This window comes from Castor canadensis, chromosome 6 (genome assembly GCF_047511655.1).
Source record: "Castor canadensis chromosome 6, mCasCan1.hap1v2, whole genome shotgun sequence".
NCBI lineage: Eukaryota > Metazoa > Chordata > Mammalia > Rodentia > Castoridae > Castor > Castor canadensis.
This window is the reverse complement of record NC_133391.1, coordinates 72,086,115-72,107,822: the sequence shown is the minus strand read 5'-3', so window position 1 is coordinate 72,107,822 and position 21,708 is coordinate 72,086,115. Positions and strand designations below refer to the sequence as shown.

Genomic DNA, 21,708 nt, shown 5'->3' with positions numbered 1-21,708 from the left:
GCTGCTGAGAAGTCAGCTGGCTTCCTTCTGTCAGCTGGAGAAAAGCTTTGGTCTCCCTGGATTGCACCTTTTATGGCCTTGATGCAATTTTCCTGGGTTTCCACACCCAACTAGCTGAAGCTAAATCCGGCTAATGCTCCAGTCAAAGGAAATACAAGACAGACAGTAATTCTATGACCCAGGCTGCTCAGTGTGTGTGGGTGGATGTAAGCAATGTTAAAATAAATAGTGCTCTGAATGACCGAGCTAGGGGCTAGAGTTGGGCTACAACCCAACTCATTGAGATTCCTTCAGGATAGGATGGACTGCCCTGGAATGCTATTGGTTCAGTAATCCAGTGGCATGTAACTCCTTCACTTTCTTTGGAATTGCAAAGTTACAGGAAACTAAACTAAATAAGTAAAGAAAGAACGGGGCAAATCACTTACATAGCTTGCCCAATTTTAAAGATACAAATTGGTTAAAATACAGTGCAGACCAAATATCACCAAATCCACTGAAGCCATTAATATCCCAAGAACTGCAAGTCTCCATTATCATTCTTTCTGTGAATTATTTTTCTCTTGGCTGTTTTCATATTTATAGCCTCATATGACTATCAGGCTCCATAGCTCCTCTATGTAGTTATGGGGAGCTACCAATTTCCTTAAAACAAGGCCAGATCTCATCAAGGAGAAAGACTACACACCAAATTGACAGATGTGGACAAAGTATCATTAGGCAGCACTGTGGCTGGCATGTTTGTCAAACACGCACCTCTGGGCAACAGGAGTGTATAAAATCTGAGAACTTACTGATCATGGTGGTGCCACCCGCTAAGGCTGCCTTTGTCCCTTGGAAGAAGTCATCCACCGTGGTCATTCCCTTGTAGGGCATCTGGAAATGAGTGTGGACATCAATGCCTCCAGGAATCACCATCTTCCCATTGGCCTCGATGGTCTTCACACCTCCAGGGACAATCAGATTGTCTCCAATTTGCCTGGTAAGACAGTGAAACAACTGGCAATTTAAAAGAGCAACTCGCAAGACAAATAGTATTATAAGGTTTTAAATGTTGTAATATCTGTCAAGGAAGTCCTTGCAAGTGACTCAGAAGTCTAGAAATCTTTAAACAAAGAAAACATGTTATTATTGACATAAAATGATCTGATATGGGACTGTGTGCTGGCTTTGTACTGTAACTCATGGATTGATAGTGTCTAGAGTACAGTGTGTGTGGTTAATATTTTTTAAAGTAAGCGTTTCATTATTCTTTTCATTTTGTTCTTTTAGTTAAGGGTGAAGAATAACAGTTGAAAAAACTATGAAGAATGTCCAATAATAGACTCTCAGGAGAAACAGAAGAAGGTAATGAATCATTGCAAGAACAGGTTGAAAATGTAGTTATCTTTTAAGCAGGTTATCTGTGCTCCTAACAAAAGGACTCTGCCTGGGTCATTTCCTATTCCAGTCTTCATTCTCACTTTCACTCCTCCCTGATAGCTCGTCAGTCACCTTCACCTGATATCAGGCAGACTTGCAAGGAAGAAGTCAAAGGTACAGATGCCTCTGGCATCTCAATAGAAGCTTCAAGCCAAGGAAAGAGATCACAACAACTGCTCCAAGACACAGTATGGTCCAGGAAGCTTCAGAAAATCCCAAGGAGGAGTTGGGGGAGACTCAGGTTGGGAGCCAAGCTGACAAGTGTCTCAAAGATACACCTTACAAGGAAAGTGCAACTTTTCCCTGTACAATGTCACCTAGAGATCATCCAATGTCACTCATTTTTATGTGATTTCATACTCCTATTTTAACAGCTGATCAAACCTATACCCACAGATTTCAAGTACCATATTCTCTACATTATCATTAAATTTCTCTTACCTGGGGCATATTTGTACCCCAGTGCCAGTGGCATGAATACTTTCTCCTTCTCTATATAGCCAGACAGAAAGACTGTCTTGGAGCAGTACGGAATTCAACACTGGCCTGCCAAACTAAGTTCTGAAACTAAAGTTTTTCTGACATCTCTAAGAGTTCAACTTCACCACATCACCACAGAGCCATTCCAGGGCTACCACAATTCAAAACACACTGTGGAAAAAATGCAGCCTCTGACTGGAACTCCACTGTAGTCCAGAAGCTGGCCAGTTTTGTGCCCATTTTTCTTCCTTGCTGTTTTTCCTCGAAGAGAAATTGAGAAACAATAGAAGCCTTGCCTGGCCTGGGTGCATGTTTCATGTTTTTTTTTCTACCCATCTTGACAATTAGCATAACACAAAGTCTGAAACGGAAATATGTTTCCCTTTTTTCTCCACCACACTCATCAAGGTCACAGCAATTTTGAAGGTTCACCTTCCATCTCTTGTCTCCATCAAGTTTTTACTGACAGTTAACTCTAATAATGAATGGTGTAGCTGTGCTCTGAATATAGACTACTAGAATTCACAGTCCTAGCTCTGCCAGTTACTAGCTCCATGGTCGTGGCCAAGACACTTAACTTCAACATGCCTCAATGCTTTCATCCATAAAATGTAATAAATATCTCCTCCATATGTCGTGTAGAGTACATGTTAATATCTCTTAAGCCCACAGAATACTGTTAGGTGCATTATGGTTCAACAGACATAAGATGTTAAAAATTAAGAACTAGCCCTCTTCCTACTCTGAGTTTCACCTATTCTAATTTAATACTTAGCAATGCTATTACCCATATCTCAGTTCCTCTACACGATTGCAAGGTCCTTAGGGGAAGAAAGCATGATGATCTGGACCCCAATCATAAAAGGTGCTAGAAACACACAGCAGTGTCCAGTGCCTCGGACAACTGCCTTGCATGAAGAAGTACTCTTTAAGACAGGCAAACAATTATGCCACAACTGGAAGATTATTTCTTTCTTAAGTTCTGTGAGTTGAGAACATTGTTGAAGATAAACAAAATGTCAGGATTGGATAAAGATCATATTTACCCAACTTTCTCTCTACCACCAGCGCAGACAATTGGTGGCAAATTGTCTATAACATCCTTTGCAAGCAATCTTCCAGTCTTTCTAATAAACATGGCAGAAAGATTAATCTTGTTTATTCAACTGCTAGTGCCTGCCTAGGGCACTGTGGAAAGATGGATTCTGAATCTGTATTTATGGCTTAAATGCAAAAAAGTTCTGTGATCAATGAATAATGACTGTCATAAGCTATGAAACAAGGGAATGCTAGATGCTAATTATTTATTTCTACAAGTCTCTACATGAGGGAACTTGTACTTCCAACAATATATTATAATTTTTTAATAAGAAAAAAATACATACTCAGTGTGTCTTATAGTTTGACGATATTATCGTATTATTCAGTTTGGCTTACCTATTATTTCTATTTCTCCTACTATTAATATGGAAATTAGCAAAGCAACTATGAATAAATATTATTGCTCATGCATTTGTTCATTCATTCACTCACTCACTGAATATATTTGATTAATATGCTGATCTTTATTTACTTTCTCTGTGCCCCTCTCTATCCTCATCTGAGGAAAAGGGTATTTGTATATTTACTTCATAGGGTTGCTGGCAGATTGAACAAGATAAAATATGTAAAACACTTAACACAGAGTCTGAGACATACTACACATTCAACAAAAGGTAGTTCTTATTAAATCTTTTTGTGCTAGACTTTTGGGAATATGGAGATTAACAAGATGTGACCCTTGCTCTAAAGGGGGTCTAACTTCATCAGAATTGTTGTGATTGATAAAAACACAGGATGTTTGATGTTTTGAGAACATGGAAGGTGAAGCTAGCTGAGACTTGGGACCTGGTGAAGAATGCCTGCCTACAGAAAATTATGTGAGCCGCTTTTTTGAAGATAGGAAAAAGATCTCCTGTAATCAGAAACTTAAACTAGCCAATGAAGTTGAACAATATAAAAATCAAACTGAATGAAGTCAGAAGGGGCTAACAGGAGGGGCTGGATACGCCAGCCTTATATGACATCTTGCTGAGCATGTAAAAGACCATGTAAATCAAATCTTCCTTTGAAATTTGTTATGTAAGAAACATAAACATAAAAATGAACTGGACATGATTCTTACAGGTGTTAAATGGCAAGCTGTTTCATAAAGAAATTGTGCATCCCTGATGAATTTGTTTGGAAACCATGTCTGAAATGCATACCTCATCTTGCCCTGCCCTTCTGAGTCCTGCCCTTTTGTTAAAGTTTATTTAAACATCCTCTCTATCCAAAGTCTTACTTATAAATAATTACTTTCTATGTACTTCTAAATCACATATCCTGATTGGAACTCCTTTGATACCTATTACCCAGGGTCTTGGTATTTTTAGGATGCTGCAATTTGTGCCCATTTCTCAATATCTTGAAGGACAGTGACCACATCATCCATTTTCCATGACCCATAGAGTGCCTGTCCATATACTTGCACAAAGAGGCCCTTAGAATTATTCAGTTGATTGAATTCAGAATTTTCAATTTATTGATGCAATCCAAGGTTCTTTCTAGGCCTCAAATGAGAGAGGAAATGAAAAAAGAAAGAGTTTCATATACATACTTTATTAACCCATCCTCCATGTAGATATCAGCATAAAAAGACTGATCATCATTGACGATTCTGCCTCCCTTGATAAGAAGACGGTCACTCTAGAACAGAAGGAAACATGTGTTATTGTCACAGTGAGGACTTCTGCCAAGGCATTCTCAATTCTTGTCCTAGATGTCTAGTAGGGACACACTCAATAAGGGCATTTGTGTGCTCAATACACTCCACATTCGAACTAGGTCCATTTGCTAGTGATCCAGTCTTCTTTGTTTGCTCCTAATTAAAATTATTCCAGAGCTTCACCTCTTATTTCTGCAGCTATCACAGTCACAGACTTTTTAGAAGTATTTATAATAGCATAAGGACATGCTCAGCTTAACATTATGTTAAAATTTCAGGATACATACATACACATACACACAGAATTGTGAAACATAAGAAGACCACGAGATGGCTAAAACATAAAATATCTATAGTATCTATAGTATTTAACTCATGGTAGAGAAACTATACAGGATTTATATTTGCTTATTATTTTTTAGCATTCCTCACATTTGAATGCATTTTTATTGCTTTTATTATGAGAAAAATAATCTTTTGAAAATAGTAACTTAGATGAAATATGGATAATTAATCCCAGCAGAAACAATGAAAAAATACTCCAAAGTGTTAACAAAATATATATTTATTTCCTTTATGAGTCAGAAGAGGGAAAATTCAGTGTCAGCTCTAAAGACATAGATTTCATTAAGTTAATAGTGTTATGCCCCGATGGATGTAGCTTTGTTGGATTATGGGGGAGAAAAATATTTCCAGGAGCTTGGCTTAGTGAAGCTATGGCAGGAGTAAAAAATGGTAGGTTGGATTTTGTGAAGAATTCAACTTAGAGACTTCTGCTCTATCCATCCCTCTATCATCCATCTGCAAATAATTATTTAATCTAACATTAAGTTTAAATTACTTAATTTATTATGAAATAGCCAATATTTATAAACAATAAGCCATCAAAACCATTTATTAACAAATGAACATTTATTACTATCTGTTATTTAATAATAAATGCATAATATTTATTTTACATAACATTTATTATTACATAGAGCACAGTGTGCATAGGCACACTGAGTCATTGACTTCATGAGACTTAAAAGAGAAGTCTAGCAATAAAGAAATAAAGTCAACAAAAACAAAACAATATAAAATTGTGTTAAGTATCACAGAACATAGGGGAGTGGGTGTTGTTTAAAGAGAGGCTGCAAAAGATCTTTTCAGGGGCAAGAAATTTACATGGGGGTGGGATTTCAGGCAGAAGGAATAGCATATGCAGAGCCCTGAAGTAGAAATAAATTTTGTCTGGAAAAAAGAGTAGCATGAGATGAGGTTGGGGAAGTAGACAGGCTACTTATGCTGGGTCTGGTAAGAGTTTGAGTTTGAATGAAAACACAGTGAAACACATGGAAGGATGATAGTAGAGGAGTGAAAGCCAGTATAGGAAAGGCAGTTTTGGACTGTACCGCTCTGGATGATGTTCTTTACAGTTATTTAAAGGTGATGGATCAACGGTCAGACCTATTCACCATCACCATTCCTTTGACATTTGTTCCCTGGCCTCTGTTAAAGAAAACAGCTTTCAAAGAGGATATAGGCTTTAAGGAGAAGGAAGCTCCAAAGGTGACTTCTGCTTCAGAAATGAATGTGTGTGAATAGGGCCAGAAAATAAGATGTGCAGGTAGGACCCCAGGTGTGATTTAGAAAATTACTACGTAGCTTCTGCTGCTTCTAAGGTATTGCGTGAGAATAAGAAATTTCATCATGCCATATTGCTGGGGAAAGGACACATAAAAGACATAGATCAATGAAGTGTTTAGAAAAACACTACGTATGTGACAAGGAAGATTGGTAATGAAGTCATACAAACTCCCAAGCTCCTTGTATTCTAGACTCTGTCTAGTATGTATGTCCACCCTCATTCCTATCCTGTATTGCTTAGTATTTTGTGATGATGATGAAACTCTGAAACATGTACTTCTTGTCACATATCAGGCTTTGTGGCCATTAAACCTTTGCAAAAATGTTCACTCTGCTTCTTACAAATTACCTGACATCTAGCAAACATCTTCTCCTTTGCCAAGCCACCATCCAAAGGGTTTCTTGGCCCTCTGGCATGCATTGCCTGACTTAACAGAAAATTTCGTAAGTTTCAACAATTGCAATGTCCTCAGCAGCTGACTTACTGTTTGATTGTCATCTGACTACATAAAAGACTTCTTTATTCTCAGTATCACGTGTCCTTTGATCTTTTTGCCTTCATTTCTAAAAACCACCTTAGATAGCTGTTATATACTGGGTAAGTGAATGAAGGGTAGGACACAGGAAGGTGAAAGGAATCTGTGTCAGAACATTATGTAAAGTGACCATAAAATTTGACTTTTAAGAAAGAAAAATGAAAGGCTGCTGCAATCCGTTTTTTAGATCTTTTTTAATGGTTGTTCATTAGCATAAATTAATGACACAAAGTAGTTTCATTGTGATATTTCCATACATGCATATAATGTACTTTGATTAAAGTCATGCCCTCAATTACTCTTTCTTAATCCTTCTTCCCTCCTTTTTAACAGTTTTTAGTGGGTTTTATTATGCTACTTTCACACATGTATACTTTGATCATATTCACTCCCCACAACTTTCTCCTTTCCCCCTCCCTCATACTGCTGGTCCCCCTCCACGCAAACAGTCACCTTTTTATAATCACAAAATAGCCAAGCTATGGAGTCAGCCTAGGTGCCCATCAACTGATGACTGGAGAAAGAAAATATAGTATATATACACAATGAAGTATTATTCACTCATAAAGAAGAATGAAATCGTGTTGTCTGCAGGAAAATGCATGAAACCAGAGGTCATCAGGTTGAGTGAGATAAGCCAAGATCAGAAAGACAAATAGCATGTTTTTGCTGCTATGCAGAGTCTACACCTAAACTATTGTTTTAACAGTACCTCAACATTACATGAGACAGTTCTAGATTTGTGCTTCCCAACTAGTATGCACATTAGAAAAATACTTATTCACAGCCCTTGCTCTCACATGCCAAATTTGTATTTCATAAGCTTCACAGATGGTTCTGATGCAGCCACCAGCCAGCCCAACCTACCCTAAGTCACAGACCAGTGCCAGGAACAACTGTAGGTCTGTGAAGGTAACCTCTGTAGCAGAAGCTTCGTAATGAAATAATCTTAGTTAACTGTAAGAATTGCCTCTCAGAGCTCAATGCTCTTCTGATGGTCTTTATCTTTCCAGCAAAGAGCTGAATTAAACTGGGTTTTGGAAAGGGGCCAGTTTCTGTCTGAAGTAGGAACAGATGTGAAATATGATCAGCCCAAGGACATTCAGCCCTGGACCATTGGTGTGATCACCACTTCCTTCAATGAGCATCAAATGTAGCAAAGAAGCAAAAGTTACCTGAGGCTCTATGAATATCACAGGGATAGCAGGTGCTGATCCAAGGAGAATTAACATCATTGAGAAGGCGTCATTGGAAGCTCTTCAAATGATAAGGAAATAAACACTTTCTGGATAAATAGTCAACAATCCAAACAGGGCCCAAAGATGAATGATAGCCTGGTACAGATTTTAGAGAGGGGAGCAAAACACCCCTGTTTCATGTACTGTCAATATTATTGTTATGTTTTCATTATGAAGGGCAGAAAGGTGAAAACCTGATTACGGATTTCAACCCCCACTTCTGGGCGTCCTCAGCTTGTTCTCTGCGCCTTTTCCCTCAAAACTCACTTGAGCTTTGCATTGAGGAATATGAGGGTTGTGTATGACATGACTACTGAGCATCCCAGGTCATATAAAAGCAAAGACAACTAGATACAAAAAGTGCTTATCTTTGTAATCATGGACCAGCCTCATAGACTAACACAAGCGAGAATCTAAAACCAGCAAGATGAACTCAACATCTGTAATTCAATGTCATCTTCAGTGATGGATATGGCTTTTGGAGGCTCTTTATTTTCTGTTCCTACCACCGAGGCTGCCAAGTATCCATTGTCTAGTTTATAGCTTACTGGTCTTTCTCAATAAATGCTATACATAAAGAATGATGTGAAAGAGCATGCTCAGGTAATCTGGAAGGTATCTATACTCAGATGAAGCCTGAACCAATCAGACAAAGACCCTTACTTATGCTTTGCATAGCTACCAAGAGCTGAATGTTTCACCCTCTTACAGTCTAGTAGGGTGATAGGCCACTGGCTGCAATCTTCGGTCCATCTGTGTTCTCCCTACTAAGGGAGAATTAGACAGACCACTCATGAGATGTGTGATCTTGAGTTAGGGCATATCTGTTCAGTCTCAATTTTTTAGGCAACACTTAACTTACCTCCCAGAGTGGCTTCTAGGAATGAGGAAGAGGTGTGTGTGTGTGTGTGTGTGTGTGTAAGAGAGAGTGAGAAAGAGAAATACCTAGCACAAAGTAATGTACCAAATAAATATCAGTTATATTAATTCTATTAATACTATTTATAGTATTATATATAAATTCTTTTAAAAGCCTTAAGAAGTATCTTGGAGACACACTGTTGTTCCCCTGTTGTAAATAGTGAGATATATGCAGAGGTGACTTCCTCCAAGTGAATTAGTTACAGGTGCAGCAAATCCAGGTTTCCTACCTCTTGGCACTACACTGATCCCCCCGGGCCACTATGGAGCATATCCACGACCTATGACAAAAGACTCTTTCTGACAAGACTCTCTTCTATGCTATTGAATCTAACTGTTTTTGTGCTCTGTACTGGTCTAACTTTAGGAATTTAATAACTTTTAGCCACTACTTATAAAATCAGTTCATAAACTTGACCCTTATGGTCTTAATGTGTTAATGAAGTTTATAAAATAACCTAATTTACAATTCAAGGTAGCAAGGGCTCTTAAAGTGTGATAAAACTTTAACCTTTTTCCTTTATTAGGGTATAATGATGATTAGGAAAACTAAAAATTATGAGTTGATGAGAGAAAGAGAGGGGAAGAAAGGAGGAAAGGAAAAATAGAAGAAAGGAAGGGAGAGAAGGATGAGGGGAAGGGAACAGAAAACAAAACCTTTCACAAAGAATGTTAAGAATGACTGATTAATGATGGATTCAAACTAGAATAGGGAATGAAAAGACAGAATCTTGAACTGAAGTCCACTGGACACAGTGGTTCTGTTTTGGTTTTCCTCTCCTAGTCTTCAACATAAAGAATGTAAATTGCCACCTTTGTCTGTCTGAGATACTGAGCTCTGGATTCCAGAAGAAACCAGAGACCTCCACAGACTTCTTCCTATTCAATAAAACAGCCTGGGAACAGCACTAAAAGCACATCTGTTCTATACACTGCAGACATTCCAGCAGCTCAGGATAAAAGTTACACTCCTACAAAGACAAAAAGAAGTTATATAATGGGGAATGAGTCTTCCAAAATCAAATATTTTCTTATCTGCACTCAAATCACTAAGCACAGACTCTGATCCTTGGGGGATATTCAAGATCCTTTTAAAATCCAAATGAAGGCATGGGTGTTTATTTTAAATAAATTACCATTTGGGCAATTAGATCTGACTTTTTTTTTTTTAATTCATATGTGCATACAATGTTTGGGTCATTTCTCCCCTCTCCCCCCACCCCCTCCCTTACGCCCCATCCCACCCCTGCCCTCTTCCCCCCTCCCCCTTGATACCCAGCAGAAACTATTTTGCCCTTATCTCTAATTTTGTTGAAGAGAGAGTATAAGCAATAATAGGAAGGAACAAGGGTTTTTGCTAGTTGAGATGAGGATAGCTATACAGGGAGTTGACTCACATTGATTTCCTGTGCATGTGTGTTACCTTCTAGGTTAATTCTTCTTGATCTAACCTTTTCTCTAGTTCCTGGTCCCCTTCTCCTATTGGCCTCAGTTGCTTTTAAGGTATCTGCTTTAGTTTCTCTGTGTTGAGGGCACCAAATGTGTTTGCCCTTGATCTAATGTCCGCATATGAGGGAGAACATACAATTTTTGGCCTTTTGGGCCAGGCTAACCTCACTCAGAATGATGTTCTCTAATTCCATTCATTTACCAGCGAATGATAACATTTTGTTCTTCTTCACGGCTGCGTAAAATTCCATTGTGTATAGATACCACATTTTCTTGATCCATTTGTCAGTAGTGGGGCATCTTGGCTGTTTCCATAACTTGGCTATTGTGAACAGTGCTGCAATAAACATGGGTGTGCAGGTGCCTCTGGAGTAACCTGTGTCACAGACTTTTGGGTATATCCCCAAGAGTGGTATTGCTGGTAGATTTGACTTTCTAAAAACACTCTCACTCTAAAGAATATTACCAAGATGGATAGATTACAATGGATGAAATCTTGTTGATTTTCTACCCCAAAGCAACATCATTTAAAGAAAGAGAAAGCTGGGCTTTCCAAGATAGTCCAGTTGACTCAAGGTGGCTTTCAGGAAAAGGTACTGACTAGGCTCTTAGCAGACCAAGCTCTCATCTGGACTCTGCTATTAAACACACAGCCTTGGGTGAGGCACAGACACAAGTTTGAATTCTAGTGCTAATACTGCCAGGGTTTGGACAAGTGACTTCACATCTCTGGGCTTCAGTTATGTCATCTGTGAAAGGAGGACAAAGATACCTTTTTCTTAGGACACTGGTAAGGATTACGGGTTATTCAACATGTAAAGGGGTGAACTCTGCTTGGCATCCTGCAAACGATGGATGAATGTGAGCTATCATCATTGTTATTACAATTAGAATAAGCCACCGTAAAACTCCGGTCTCATAAATAAGAACTGAACTAACACTTTGTTAATCAAAATATAAGAGACCCTGCCATAAAGGGAATTCCAGAGACACCAGTCCCCACCCAGCTCTCAGCAACTGTTCTTTGTTCTGCTACCAGCAGCCAAGGTCAGTCAAGACTTCTCCTTTAAAATCTACCCCAAGGGCAAGTTCCCATGGCCCTTTAGAGTCAATCTTCCTCTTTAAAACCCTCATTAAAAGATAGCAATCCACTCTCTTCCAGAAGGAATGGGGAGTGGGTAGTGAGATCTTAAAACTGCCTCCTCATCCACTTGTCCCTATCCAGCATATGGATTTGTTTCTAGGACACTCAGTGACAAGGATACCTTTAAGACAAAGAAAGAAAGAGAAAAAATGTCTGGGAGAAGGTTAAGAGTCCTCAGGATCTACACTTTTCTTGTCTCTGAGTCTTGAATGAAACAGGGCGTAGTTTGGTGGAGGGCGCTATGCCAAACCTCTTAACTGCTACAGATTAATCTCAAACACACTCTTACTTCCTCTCACCATCCAAACATACTTATGCCCATTGAGGCATGCTGGATGCACGCGAACTTGAGGCACTCCCTTCAAAATGCGACCCACTGTGCAATACACAACACATGGGAAGCACTGCTTTCACCTTATTGCATTTGGTTTAGCCCTGGAGCAAGAGGGAGGAAACACAGAAAGGTAGAGGAAGCAGTAGCCAAGGACAGTACTACCTAGGACAGAGTAGCTGCTGAGCCTTTGGAAGTAGATATCAAAGCCAGTCATGTGCATTCTTCCCTCCCCAGAACTTCATGTTTACCATTTTAAAAACTGTCAAAGGGTCTGATGAGTGACATGGTCTGCCCTGGGTCAAAGTGGATGGGGGAATGGACTATGGATGACACCTTAATCCTAGCCCCTGATAACAGTCTCAATCTGCAACAGGGTTCCAGACATGGATAAGCTCAAGTGGATAGCCAGGCTAAAAGGGAGAGCCTGGGGAGGGGAGGGACACCCAGCACTGGACAGGAGGAAACAGGTCATTCTGTTCTTGTACAAAGGTCAGCTGGGTCTTTGTAGCCCAAACCTCAGTCACTTGTGCTCTCCTTCTTGACATGTGACATATACTGGTGCAGACCGTGCTTTTATTTTCTTAATATTATCCTTAAATAAATGTATTTTACAATTAAACATTGTCTCTTACTCCTATAAATTCTAAGCCAGTATCACTTGTCAAAAATAGTAAACCAAGGAATAAACAGAATAAAGCACTGCTAAATTTTGTCTATATTCTGTTACCTTCAAGGGAGTTCAAAAGGATGAGCACAGACTTGCTATTTTATTAAGAAGACTGTTATCAGATATTAGGAAAGCTTTTATGATAGACTAGCACTAAATTGAGACATTTTTCTTTGATTTAACCAGATTTGAGAAAGAATTAGAGAGGGGACAAATTTTCTCATCACATAACTCAATGTTATTTGCTGACCTCTTCCTGAAACACCCAAAGTGATCTGATGTAACAGCAGGAACACTATCCCTGCTTAGAAAGCAGGTCAACATAAGCCTGTTAGAAGCAAGAGCTGGGCAGGGTCTCCCACATGCCAGACAGCACAGCCAGAAGGAGAGGATTAATGGGGATCACAATCAGGGTAAGAAGACTGGGGAAATGAGAAAAAGAGAAAGGCTGGATAAGAAATTTGCCTTATGAGAAAACAAGGGACTAGGTGTAATGGCACACACCTGTAATCCCAGCAACTCAGGAGGCAGAAATAGGAGGACTGCAGTCCAAGGCTGGCTAGGACAGAACCATGAGACTTTATCTGAAATAAAAGATAAAAGCAAAAGAGGGATGTATATCACACTTAAGTGTGATGCCATGAGTTCAGTTCCTAGTACCTCCACTCATCAATCAATAAAATAAGCTATGTAAGATCTGGGTAAAAAGAAGAAATGGGGCATATTGCTGGTTGGGCTTTTGGTTTGGAAAAATGGAAAAACTACAGTCTGTGACAGAAAGCAGCATTTATGGTAGTTTGCAGACATACCCAAAACTAAGAGAGTCAGAAAGACAGGGCTGTATTAGTTTCCTTGCTACTAAGTTGCTATGTGATTTTAGGCAAGAGACTTGATCTATACCTGGGTCTCAGCTTCCTTGCATGCATGAAGATGTATCTCCCTGAAAAGACAAGTAAGAATGCATCCCTCACAAAGCGACTGTGGGAACTAATGGCATATGATAAAGGGTTGGACACTTTCAGCAGTCCTACACGTGGAAGCCATTACACATGTGACTACTGCCACTCTTCTACTGTTTTTGTTTTAATGGATGTACAATGAAAGTCAAATCCAAGCCGCAGGATGAATGTAAGGTAGCTATTACCACTACGTATAAATTGCCTAAAAGGAACAGTGCTTGGGACCAGAGTGTACAGTGCAGTCCTTTAGTGGACTAAAGGAAAGTCAATGCTCTAGAAAACTAATGAATCCTCATCTTTTGTCTGGATTCATATGACAGTTTTGTGTTTTGTTACTTTTTTGTTTTGATCTGGATTGTTTCTTCTTAGACCTCAAATCCATGTGCTGGGGTGAAAGCTCTCTGGACAGATACAGGCCAGGGATCTTGGATCCAACTTCCATTAAACATTTAATCCTGTGCCAAAGTCACAAGTCTATTCCATCAGCAGGAAGTGCCTGAAATTTCAACCCAGCCTTTGATTCTAAGGATAAACAACTTTAAAAATTCATTCCTGAAGCATAGGTCTGCATGACAACTAGCCATGATGTTCTTTCTATATTAAGTGTATGGAGAAGCAAAGATGAAAACAGTAATAAAAGTAAGGTAGGAATACAAGTAAGAATGTGAAGTAAAAAGACAAAGGGTAAAATTACAGAAACAGTAAAATGACTCATGGTTATTAGAGGTGAGGATGCGAGGAAGAGGAAAGGATGACCTGGTAATAAGTGAACACTTAGGATTATCAGGGTAGTGAAACTATCCCAGATGACATTATCTTGCAAACAGAGTAAGTCCTAATGGAAACTATAGACTTTTGTCAACAGTGTGTCAATGTTGGTTCTTCAGCTGTAACAAGTGACCATTCCAATGCAAGGTAACAGTAGGAGTTCTCTATATTTTGTGCATAATTTTTCCTGAGAAAAACCTAAAACTACTCTAAAAATACAAATATTAGTTGAAAGAGAGAAATCTTCTGTCTGGCAGAACTCAAAGAAGAGTCCACAGGAGCTTTGTTTGACATGGATCTTAAGGAAAAACTGTTTATTTGGACACACAGTATGGTCAAAAGAAATCCCAGTCAGAGTAGGGGAACACTAATTCACATCTAGTATTTACTGAAAATTTCTTATGTGCCAAAGATTGTTATAAGCTTTATGTATCTTTTGGTCAACTAATTCTCAATAAAATGCTATGACTATAATTGTCATTATCCCCAGTGAACTGATGAGATTAGCTCATCACATAACCGGTCACTGGGACAGCCAGTGGTACCCCATGTAAGAAATGCATTTCAGTGATAAATTGAGAAACTGGGTAGGACCCTGATACTGGAATGGGGGTGGGGAGAGGAGGAGTGGCAAGAGGCAACCAGCTATGGAGTTTGACCTTTATTCTGAGAGTATCTGAAAGTTCTTAGAAGTCATTTTGAGGAAATGAATGAAATTCAAACTCAATTTAAAAAAAAATGAGTTGAAAGAATGGTCATGCTGTAAATAAAGGAAGGACTTAGCTTGAAAGTAACAGGAGGAAAACAAACAAATAAAAAATAACCTTTAGCATTCAGTGTGCCAGCAGGAAGCAGATGGGGTAGTCATACTGAATTATTAAGGAGGGTTTAACAAGGGGATTATCTGACAGTATAGGCAGGGTTTAAGGAAATTCAATGGATGCACAACATGGAGGATTTACAAACAGCAGGGAGCCACTGCCACCTGGGGCCTGTAGAGAACAAGAGGAGGAAGTGATAGCTAGAATGGGAAAGGGTAGATGTATTGAGAGGGTTCTGTGACAGGGGCCATTCTCTTCTGTAAAGGCATGCAGCCAGCCCATCGTGACCCAACAAGAAGGAATCACACAAATCTTCCAATCTCCTAAGCACAATCAGAACCTCAAAGGCAACACAGCCTATTAAAGTAGACAATACAGGCCCAGGGCACACACAGAACAGGAACACAAAGGAAGAGGTAGTAGGATAGCAAGGAGAGAATACCAAGGCCAGTCCCTGAATATCCCACAATGGGACATGATTTAATAAAGTGCAATATAGCCACAGTATAGACTATTATTCTTTTTTTAGACTATTATTCTTAAGGCTATCTTTTAAGCAGATTAAATCTACATCTTGAACTGAAGAAATATCAAAAATAAGTATATTGCAGACCAATGTGCAATATAAGATGTAATTCTTGAAAAGGCAAATAAAAAATACTAAATGTCCATATGTTCATCATGTTTTGTGTGAGCAGGAAGGATGGGCATCAAATTAACATTGAGTATGGTAGGAGGAAGGAATGCAGAATGAGGAGGTACAGGGAACTTTTAAAAGTCTTTTCTTCTCTTTCCTCGATTTATTTATTTATATCATTTCTCAAATTGCAAAATGTGTATGGCATTTTATAACTTTTTGAAGACAGTTAATGAAATTATAGAAAGGAAAAAGAATAAAGGGATTGTTATAGTTGTGTGTGACAGCAAGAGTATGGATTAAAAAGTGCATGACGTACTGCAGAGGAATGCTTGAGTCAACCAAGCAAGTGAAGAAGGGAGAGCCACATGTAAGAGCCCACTGCCCTTCCAAACAGGATGTCAGGAAGGACCCATCAATAGAAATGAAGAATAGAAAAAGTTGAGTTGCAAGACTATGAATAGTAATTTTAAGGTAATGGTCAACCCTACAGCCATCAGAAATGAGAGTCTGGGATTTAGGGGAATCATAGGTGCAAATGGATGAACCTGAGTTAACACCATAGTGAAAATGGCTATGTCCACTGAAAGGCAATGAAGGATAATGGAGAGATTTCTGGAATAAGAGTCAGGGGCCATGAATTCTGGTCACAAGGCATGTGACTGCAGCAAGTCCACTGTATGAATGGATGGTACCCATCCCCCTGTAAGAGGCAATTCTCTGTTTTGATCATTCCTGACTGACAACTGGCTTTGACAGAGTCTTCATAATAGCAGGGAAGCCAAGTGAATTCCCACCCCATTGCTTTTCAGAAGCAAGACAAACTGAAGACTTGGAATAAAGGAGGAAAGCAAGAAACACTAAATCTGAAAGCCAGCCAAACTGCAATTCCCAGAAGTGGAACCCAAGCTTGGACCTTGGAATGCATGAGCGGCACCTTCAAATGACAGATAATTGCTCCCATCTATTTGTGGAGGCCACAGAGTTTCTTCTCCAAGTCTGACATTATACTTTTAAAGCTGGTGAGGACTTCTTGGGACTTGTGGTTAAGAACATACAACCACTGCCTTATGCAACTTCCTAAAACTGTCCTGTGGTAGACTTTAGAGAAGGTACAGCTATGGTGCTCCAGCTCACACCCTGGAGTGGGGCTGTGGAGAGAGGGTGTGGAAGAGGTCATTTCAAAGACCAAAGATGTCCCCCAGTTGGTTCTGCCTTAAGACTACAGATGTCAGAGAATGGACCTGTTGGACAAAACAGCAAAGGGGGCCTCAACATCCTCTTTGCAGCCCAACATTCTAAGTGGTGGACAAGTGACACAGAGCAGCTTCATGAGTTAAAAAAGAGAAGGACTGACTGCAAAGCAAGGACAATGATAACTGCCTCCAAAGGATTGCTCTGAGGATTAAGCCCAGATTCTGAGCAGATGGTCAGAAAAAATTAGGCTCTGTTAAAAGCTAGAACCTAAACCTTACTGGTCAAACCATCCACCTGGAAGTGTACCCTCCTTTCCTCTAGCCTCAGAAAACAGTTTGACTTTTCATTTCTTCTTAGTTCAGTTTATATATATATATATATATACCCCATATATATATATATATATATATATATATATATATATATCCCATATATATATATATATATATATATATACCCCAACTAACTTCCAGTAAGGATCCAAATACACTTCATAAAAAGGATTATAGGGAAGGGAGGGAAAGGAAGAATTCACTAATCTTTTTTTTTTCCGGTGATTTCTTGATACATTAAGCAGCCACTGGTGATGACTAATTCTCTTAAGCAAAGCCTTCCAGCTGTCTAAAAGCCTATATATCCACAAGTTCTGTTTCCATTTGAGAGATAGGTGGTTAGTAAAGCAGTGGTTATTTTTGACTCTTGGGCCCCAAACTTCCCCAAGTTATATTGACAGAGAAAACTGCAGAGGCTCTGAGAATAAGGTCTGAAGAGGCCATTCAGACCTGGAATGGAATGGACTCTTGAACTAAACACATATGAAGCACCACTTAAAAATTATCAGAGCTCAAAAATTAGAGGGCAGTTAGTCCTACAAGAAGTTTCTTCACCTTCAAAGTTCTAAGGCTTTACACATGATAGACCCCTTCTGGAATGTATTGAAGACTGTTTACTCTTGGCTATAACCTTGCTAACTTTACAGAAACACATTCCCTGCTCTTCAAGGCATACAGATTTCATCCTTACCCCAAAGACAAGAAGCTGATCTCTTTTCTTCCCCATCATTATTTAACATTTTATGATTCTAACACAGGATAACATTCTAGAATCATTCTGAAATAGTCTTTTATGACATGTCTTTATTCAGAAGGGTTTCAGAATCAAGTTTACAGTTGCCCATGTTTTATGCTTAAAACATAAAGCAAGATGTCCATTGTGACTTGTGTTAAATTGTGTCTAAAGAGTACCAAATGAAGCACAACCTTTGAAAGCATCTCAGATACAGGAGGTTTTTTTTGGTGTTTTTTTTTGTTTGTTTGTTTTTTAACCTAGGATACTATTTTCCTCCTTTTATTCCAAGTCTTTATCTTTCTTCATCACTCTGCTCATTCAAGAGCAGATGGCGCTAGGCCTTGGTGGTACAGTGGGAAAGCATAAGGATGTTCCAATCATCACAGAGCACATAGTCTAGTAGGCTTTTGTTAACCCTGTTTCCTTGACATCTGCTCTTCTCAAACCACTTAACCTAGGAAAGAACAGTTTAAAGTAAAGGAGCAGTACAACTCCTTATTCATTTATCCACTCTTTCCTTCATGTAACTTTTATGAATCCATCCTGTTTATATTACTGGGGATTTTATATGGAACAAAAGAAATCCCCTGCAGTGGAAAGGCATAGAACAAATAAGCTACTGGATGAGTAGTATACTTTCAGTAGTGATAAGTGAAATTTAGAAGGAGCATACAGGGATGGTAGAGACTGGGAAGAGACTGGGACAGAGAAGGCATGTCTGAGAAGTTGTCAGCTAACAGAGATCTCAATGGTCTGAGTCCTAGAAAGAAACTGGCCGACTTTGAGCAAGCAGATAGTACAGAAACTTGAACTGGATACGAGCATGTCATGTTCCAGAGAGAGCAAGAGGGAAGGGATGGCCAATGCCAAGTCGTCGGAGGCAGTGGCAGGACTGGAGACCAGGCCACTGGTAAATCATGCATGGATGTGTGGAGAATGAACTTAGGGGAAGGCAAGATAGTTGCACAGAGGGGAGTTTTTGCAGTAAGATGATGGGCTTGAGCTAGGGTGCAGCCAGTGATGGAAAATGGTGGGAAGTGTTTGGTTTAAAGACTGTGTTGCACAGGTACAGAGTTAATAAAGTTGCACAGCTGTATCAAGTTAGCTGGGACCTAACCTACTGTCTGCTGGAAGCAAAGCCCAGTCACCTCTTAACTTTACTATTGTCTTCTTATAGATATGGTGGTAAATTCAGCAGATACATTTAACCACCAATAGACTACACAACTTTAAAACAGGGAGGAAGTTGCTGCAATAGAGCCATCTACATGCAGAATTTAAAGCATTTCATACTTTCCGTACCAAAACATCTGGGTTTACCATACCACAGGGTATGCGTGTGTGTGTGTGTGTGTGGGGGTGTGTGTGTGGGTGTTTGCTTGATTATATATTCATAACATTTTTTTGTTTAATGTACTTCTAAAAAATGTTATAAAACTCTGGCATAGGCATTTTCCAAGTCACTCACATTATAGCCATATGGATTTGTTTTTCTGCTTTAGCAGAGGTTGACCAGAAAGGGTAATTAATTCTATAATGGTCAGATTTCTTCAGGGCCTGGCTCCATCACTACAAAGGTTAATTCTCCATATTTCCACATATGAAAGTATAACTCACTAGGCAGACTCTAGTGAAACCTAAATACCATGATTGTCTTAAATTTTCTTGATCTCTATTTTTACCCTAAAATCACCAAGATAAATATTTCCTGTCTAATCAATTAAGTGGTTTCAAGGTCTTTAGAATTGAAGTATACTTCTTCTTTCTCCAAACAACTTCATAGGTAATAGCTCCTAAACAGCTTGGATTCACTCTTATTGGGAAGTAGAAATTGTAGTAAGTGAAGGTTTTTAACATCAGACAAGAGAGTGAGTTTGGATTTAGCTACACTAGTAACTATATGACTTTAGATAAGCTAACTTTCTGAGACTCATTTTCATCACCTGCAAAGTAGAGATAATAATACTGTTATGTAGGTATGTTGTCAGGGCAGAATGTGATGCCATACATAGACTAAGATTAAAAGTCAATTAGCATGGGCTCTGCCATGGCATAGTTTCTTACAAATTTCAATTATCTGGGTTTCACTGTTCTGCTCTTTGAGAACTTAAAAGTTTGAAGTTTGAATTTTTAGATTTTTTGTTCTTAATTTTCCCCCTGTGTGACTTTGCTAGAGTTGCTGTACAAAAGTAATAGACTGGTGGCTTAAACAATAGCAACTTATTTTTCTCTGTGTTTTATAGACTAGAAGCCTTAGTTCATGGGTCAGGAGGGTTGTTTTCCTCTGAGGCCTCTCCCCTTGGCTTGTAGATGGCCTCTCTTTCTCCTTGTGTTTTCACTTGCTCTTCTTCTGTATCTGTTATCTACCTTTCTCATCCTGTAAGATCCCAGTCATGTTGGAATAAGGCTCACCCTAATGCCTGTATTTAACTTACTTATCTCTTTGAAAACTCTCTTTCCAAATACATTCACATTCTTCTGTGGTCCTGGGGGGTAGGACTTTAACATACCAACAGGGGGTTACAATTTAGGCATTAACATTTTCTCTCTTACCTCCTTACCTCCCTCCCTCCCTTTCTTCTTCTCTACTTCCCTCAAAAATGCGTGAAAAAAAGCACTGAGCCATATGGCCCCTTAAAAATATTTTATTATATGACCTTTGGCAAATTATTTTCCCTCTTTGACCCACATTGTCTTAATGCAATAAATGAGGGAGTTGGAATAATGGGTCACTTCTCTTCCTGCCCTTATCCAAGCAAAGCTGTTTTCCTCATGATTTCTCACAGTTAAAATGGGTCTGTGATAAAGCACATAATACAGTGACTGAAACAAAAGAAAGATATAACTTCTTTGTGGAATAACCCAGGATGAAGTCTCTAGAAGCAGAGGATTATATTCAATTGCTGTAAAACCTTCTAAATTGCTTACAGCCTTTCCTCTCTATAAGGCCATAATTTAAACCTACTTAGTTGGATAAACCAGAAACCCTACTCTGGATTTATCACTATCCCCAAACAAACTAATCTCACCAAGATATGAGGTACAGATTGGCTTTGAGGAAGAGAGCATGATTTCATATAAAATTCTCCTTGAAAGAATTAAGGAGGAAAAGTTTTAAAAACAAACACATATACACAGAGAAAATGTAAAATTAAAACCAGCTTCCAAGCTTATAGGTTAAGCCAATAAGGAGAAAGGGAATAAAGAACCAGCCATGTTTCCTCTCCAGCTGTGCAGTTTCAGGTCCAGGATACTGTGTACCTCCACAAATGTCAACAGCCTCAACAGACAGGAAGGCAAGCAAGCGTGGTGGTGAGAAAACAATTGTGTTATTCCAGAGCTGAAGAAAACAGACAAAGAAAGAAGTCTTCCATGGAAAATGGCACACTGATGAAGTGACCAAAATGGTGATATTCCAGTAAAGATATTCAGATCCTAAGGCATAGTCTGAGACTCTGAATTGGGTGTCTCCAACCTGACATCTTGAGGTAGCTTTTAGTTTGACTTCAAATGAAAAACTGCAACTGCAAATGTATCTGCCATTTCATTTTTGTTAATACAAAGATCTTGGAAACAAACAGAATAGTAAAAAAAAAGTAGATTCCTTCTGCCAAATGGAATAATACATAGCTGGTTAAAATCAGGTTATTGAACGGTATTTAAAGTATGGAAAGCTGTCATAATATATTGTG

At 39.0% G+C, this 21,708-nt stretch overlaps 1 protein-coding gene across 2 annotated transcripts in view; it reads right to left on the bottom strand.

The window, feature by feature from the left end:
• Positions 1 to 21,708, bottom strand: part of Dpysl3 (dihydropyrimidinase like 3) — a 107,589-nt gene that overhangs the window by 25,324 nt on the left and 60,557 nt on the right. For both annotated transcript variants that reach the window (XM_074076709.1, XM_074076710.1), the window contains exons 2-3: positions 4,541 to 4,629; positions 795 to 979 (exon numbers count right to left, since the gene is read on the bottom strand). In XM_074076709.1, the coding sequence (XP_073932810.1) occupies positions 795 to 979; positions 4,541 to 4,629 (274 nt within the window). The remainder of the gene's footprint in view (positions 1 to 794; positions 980 to 4,540; positions 4,630 to 21,708) is intronic.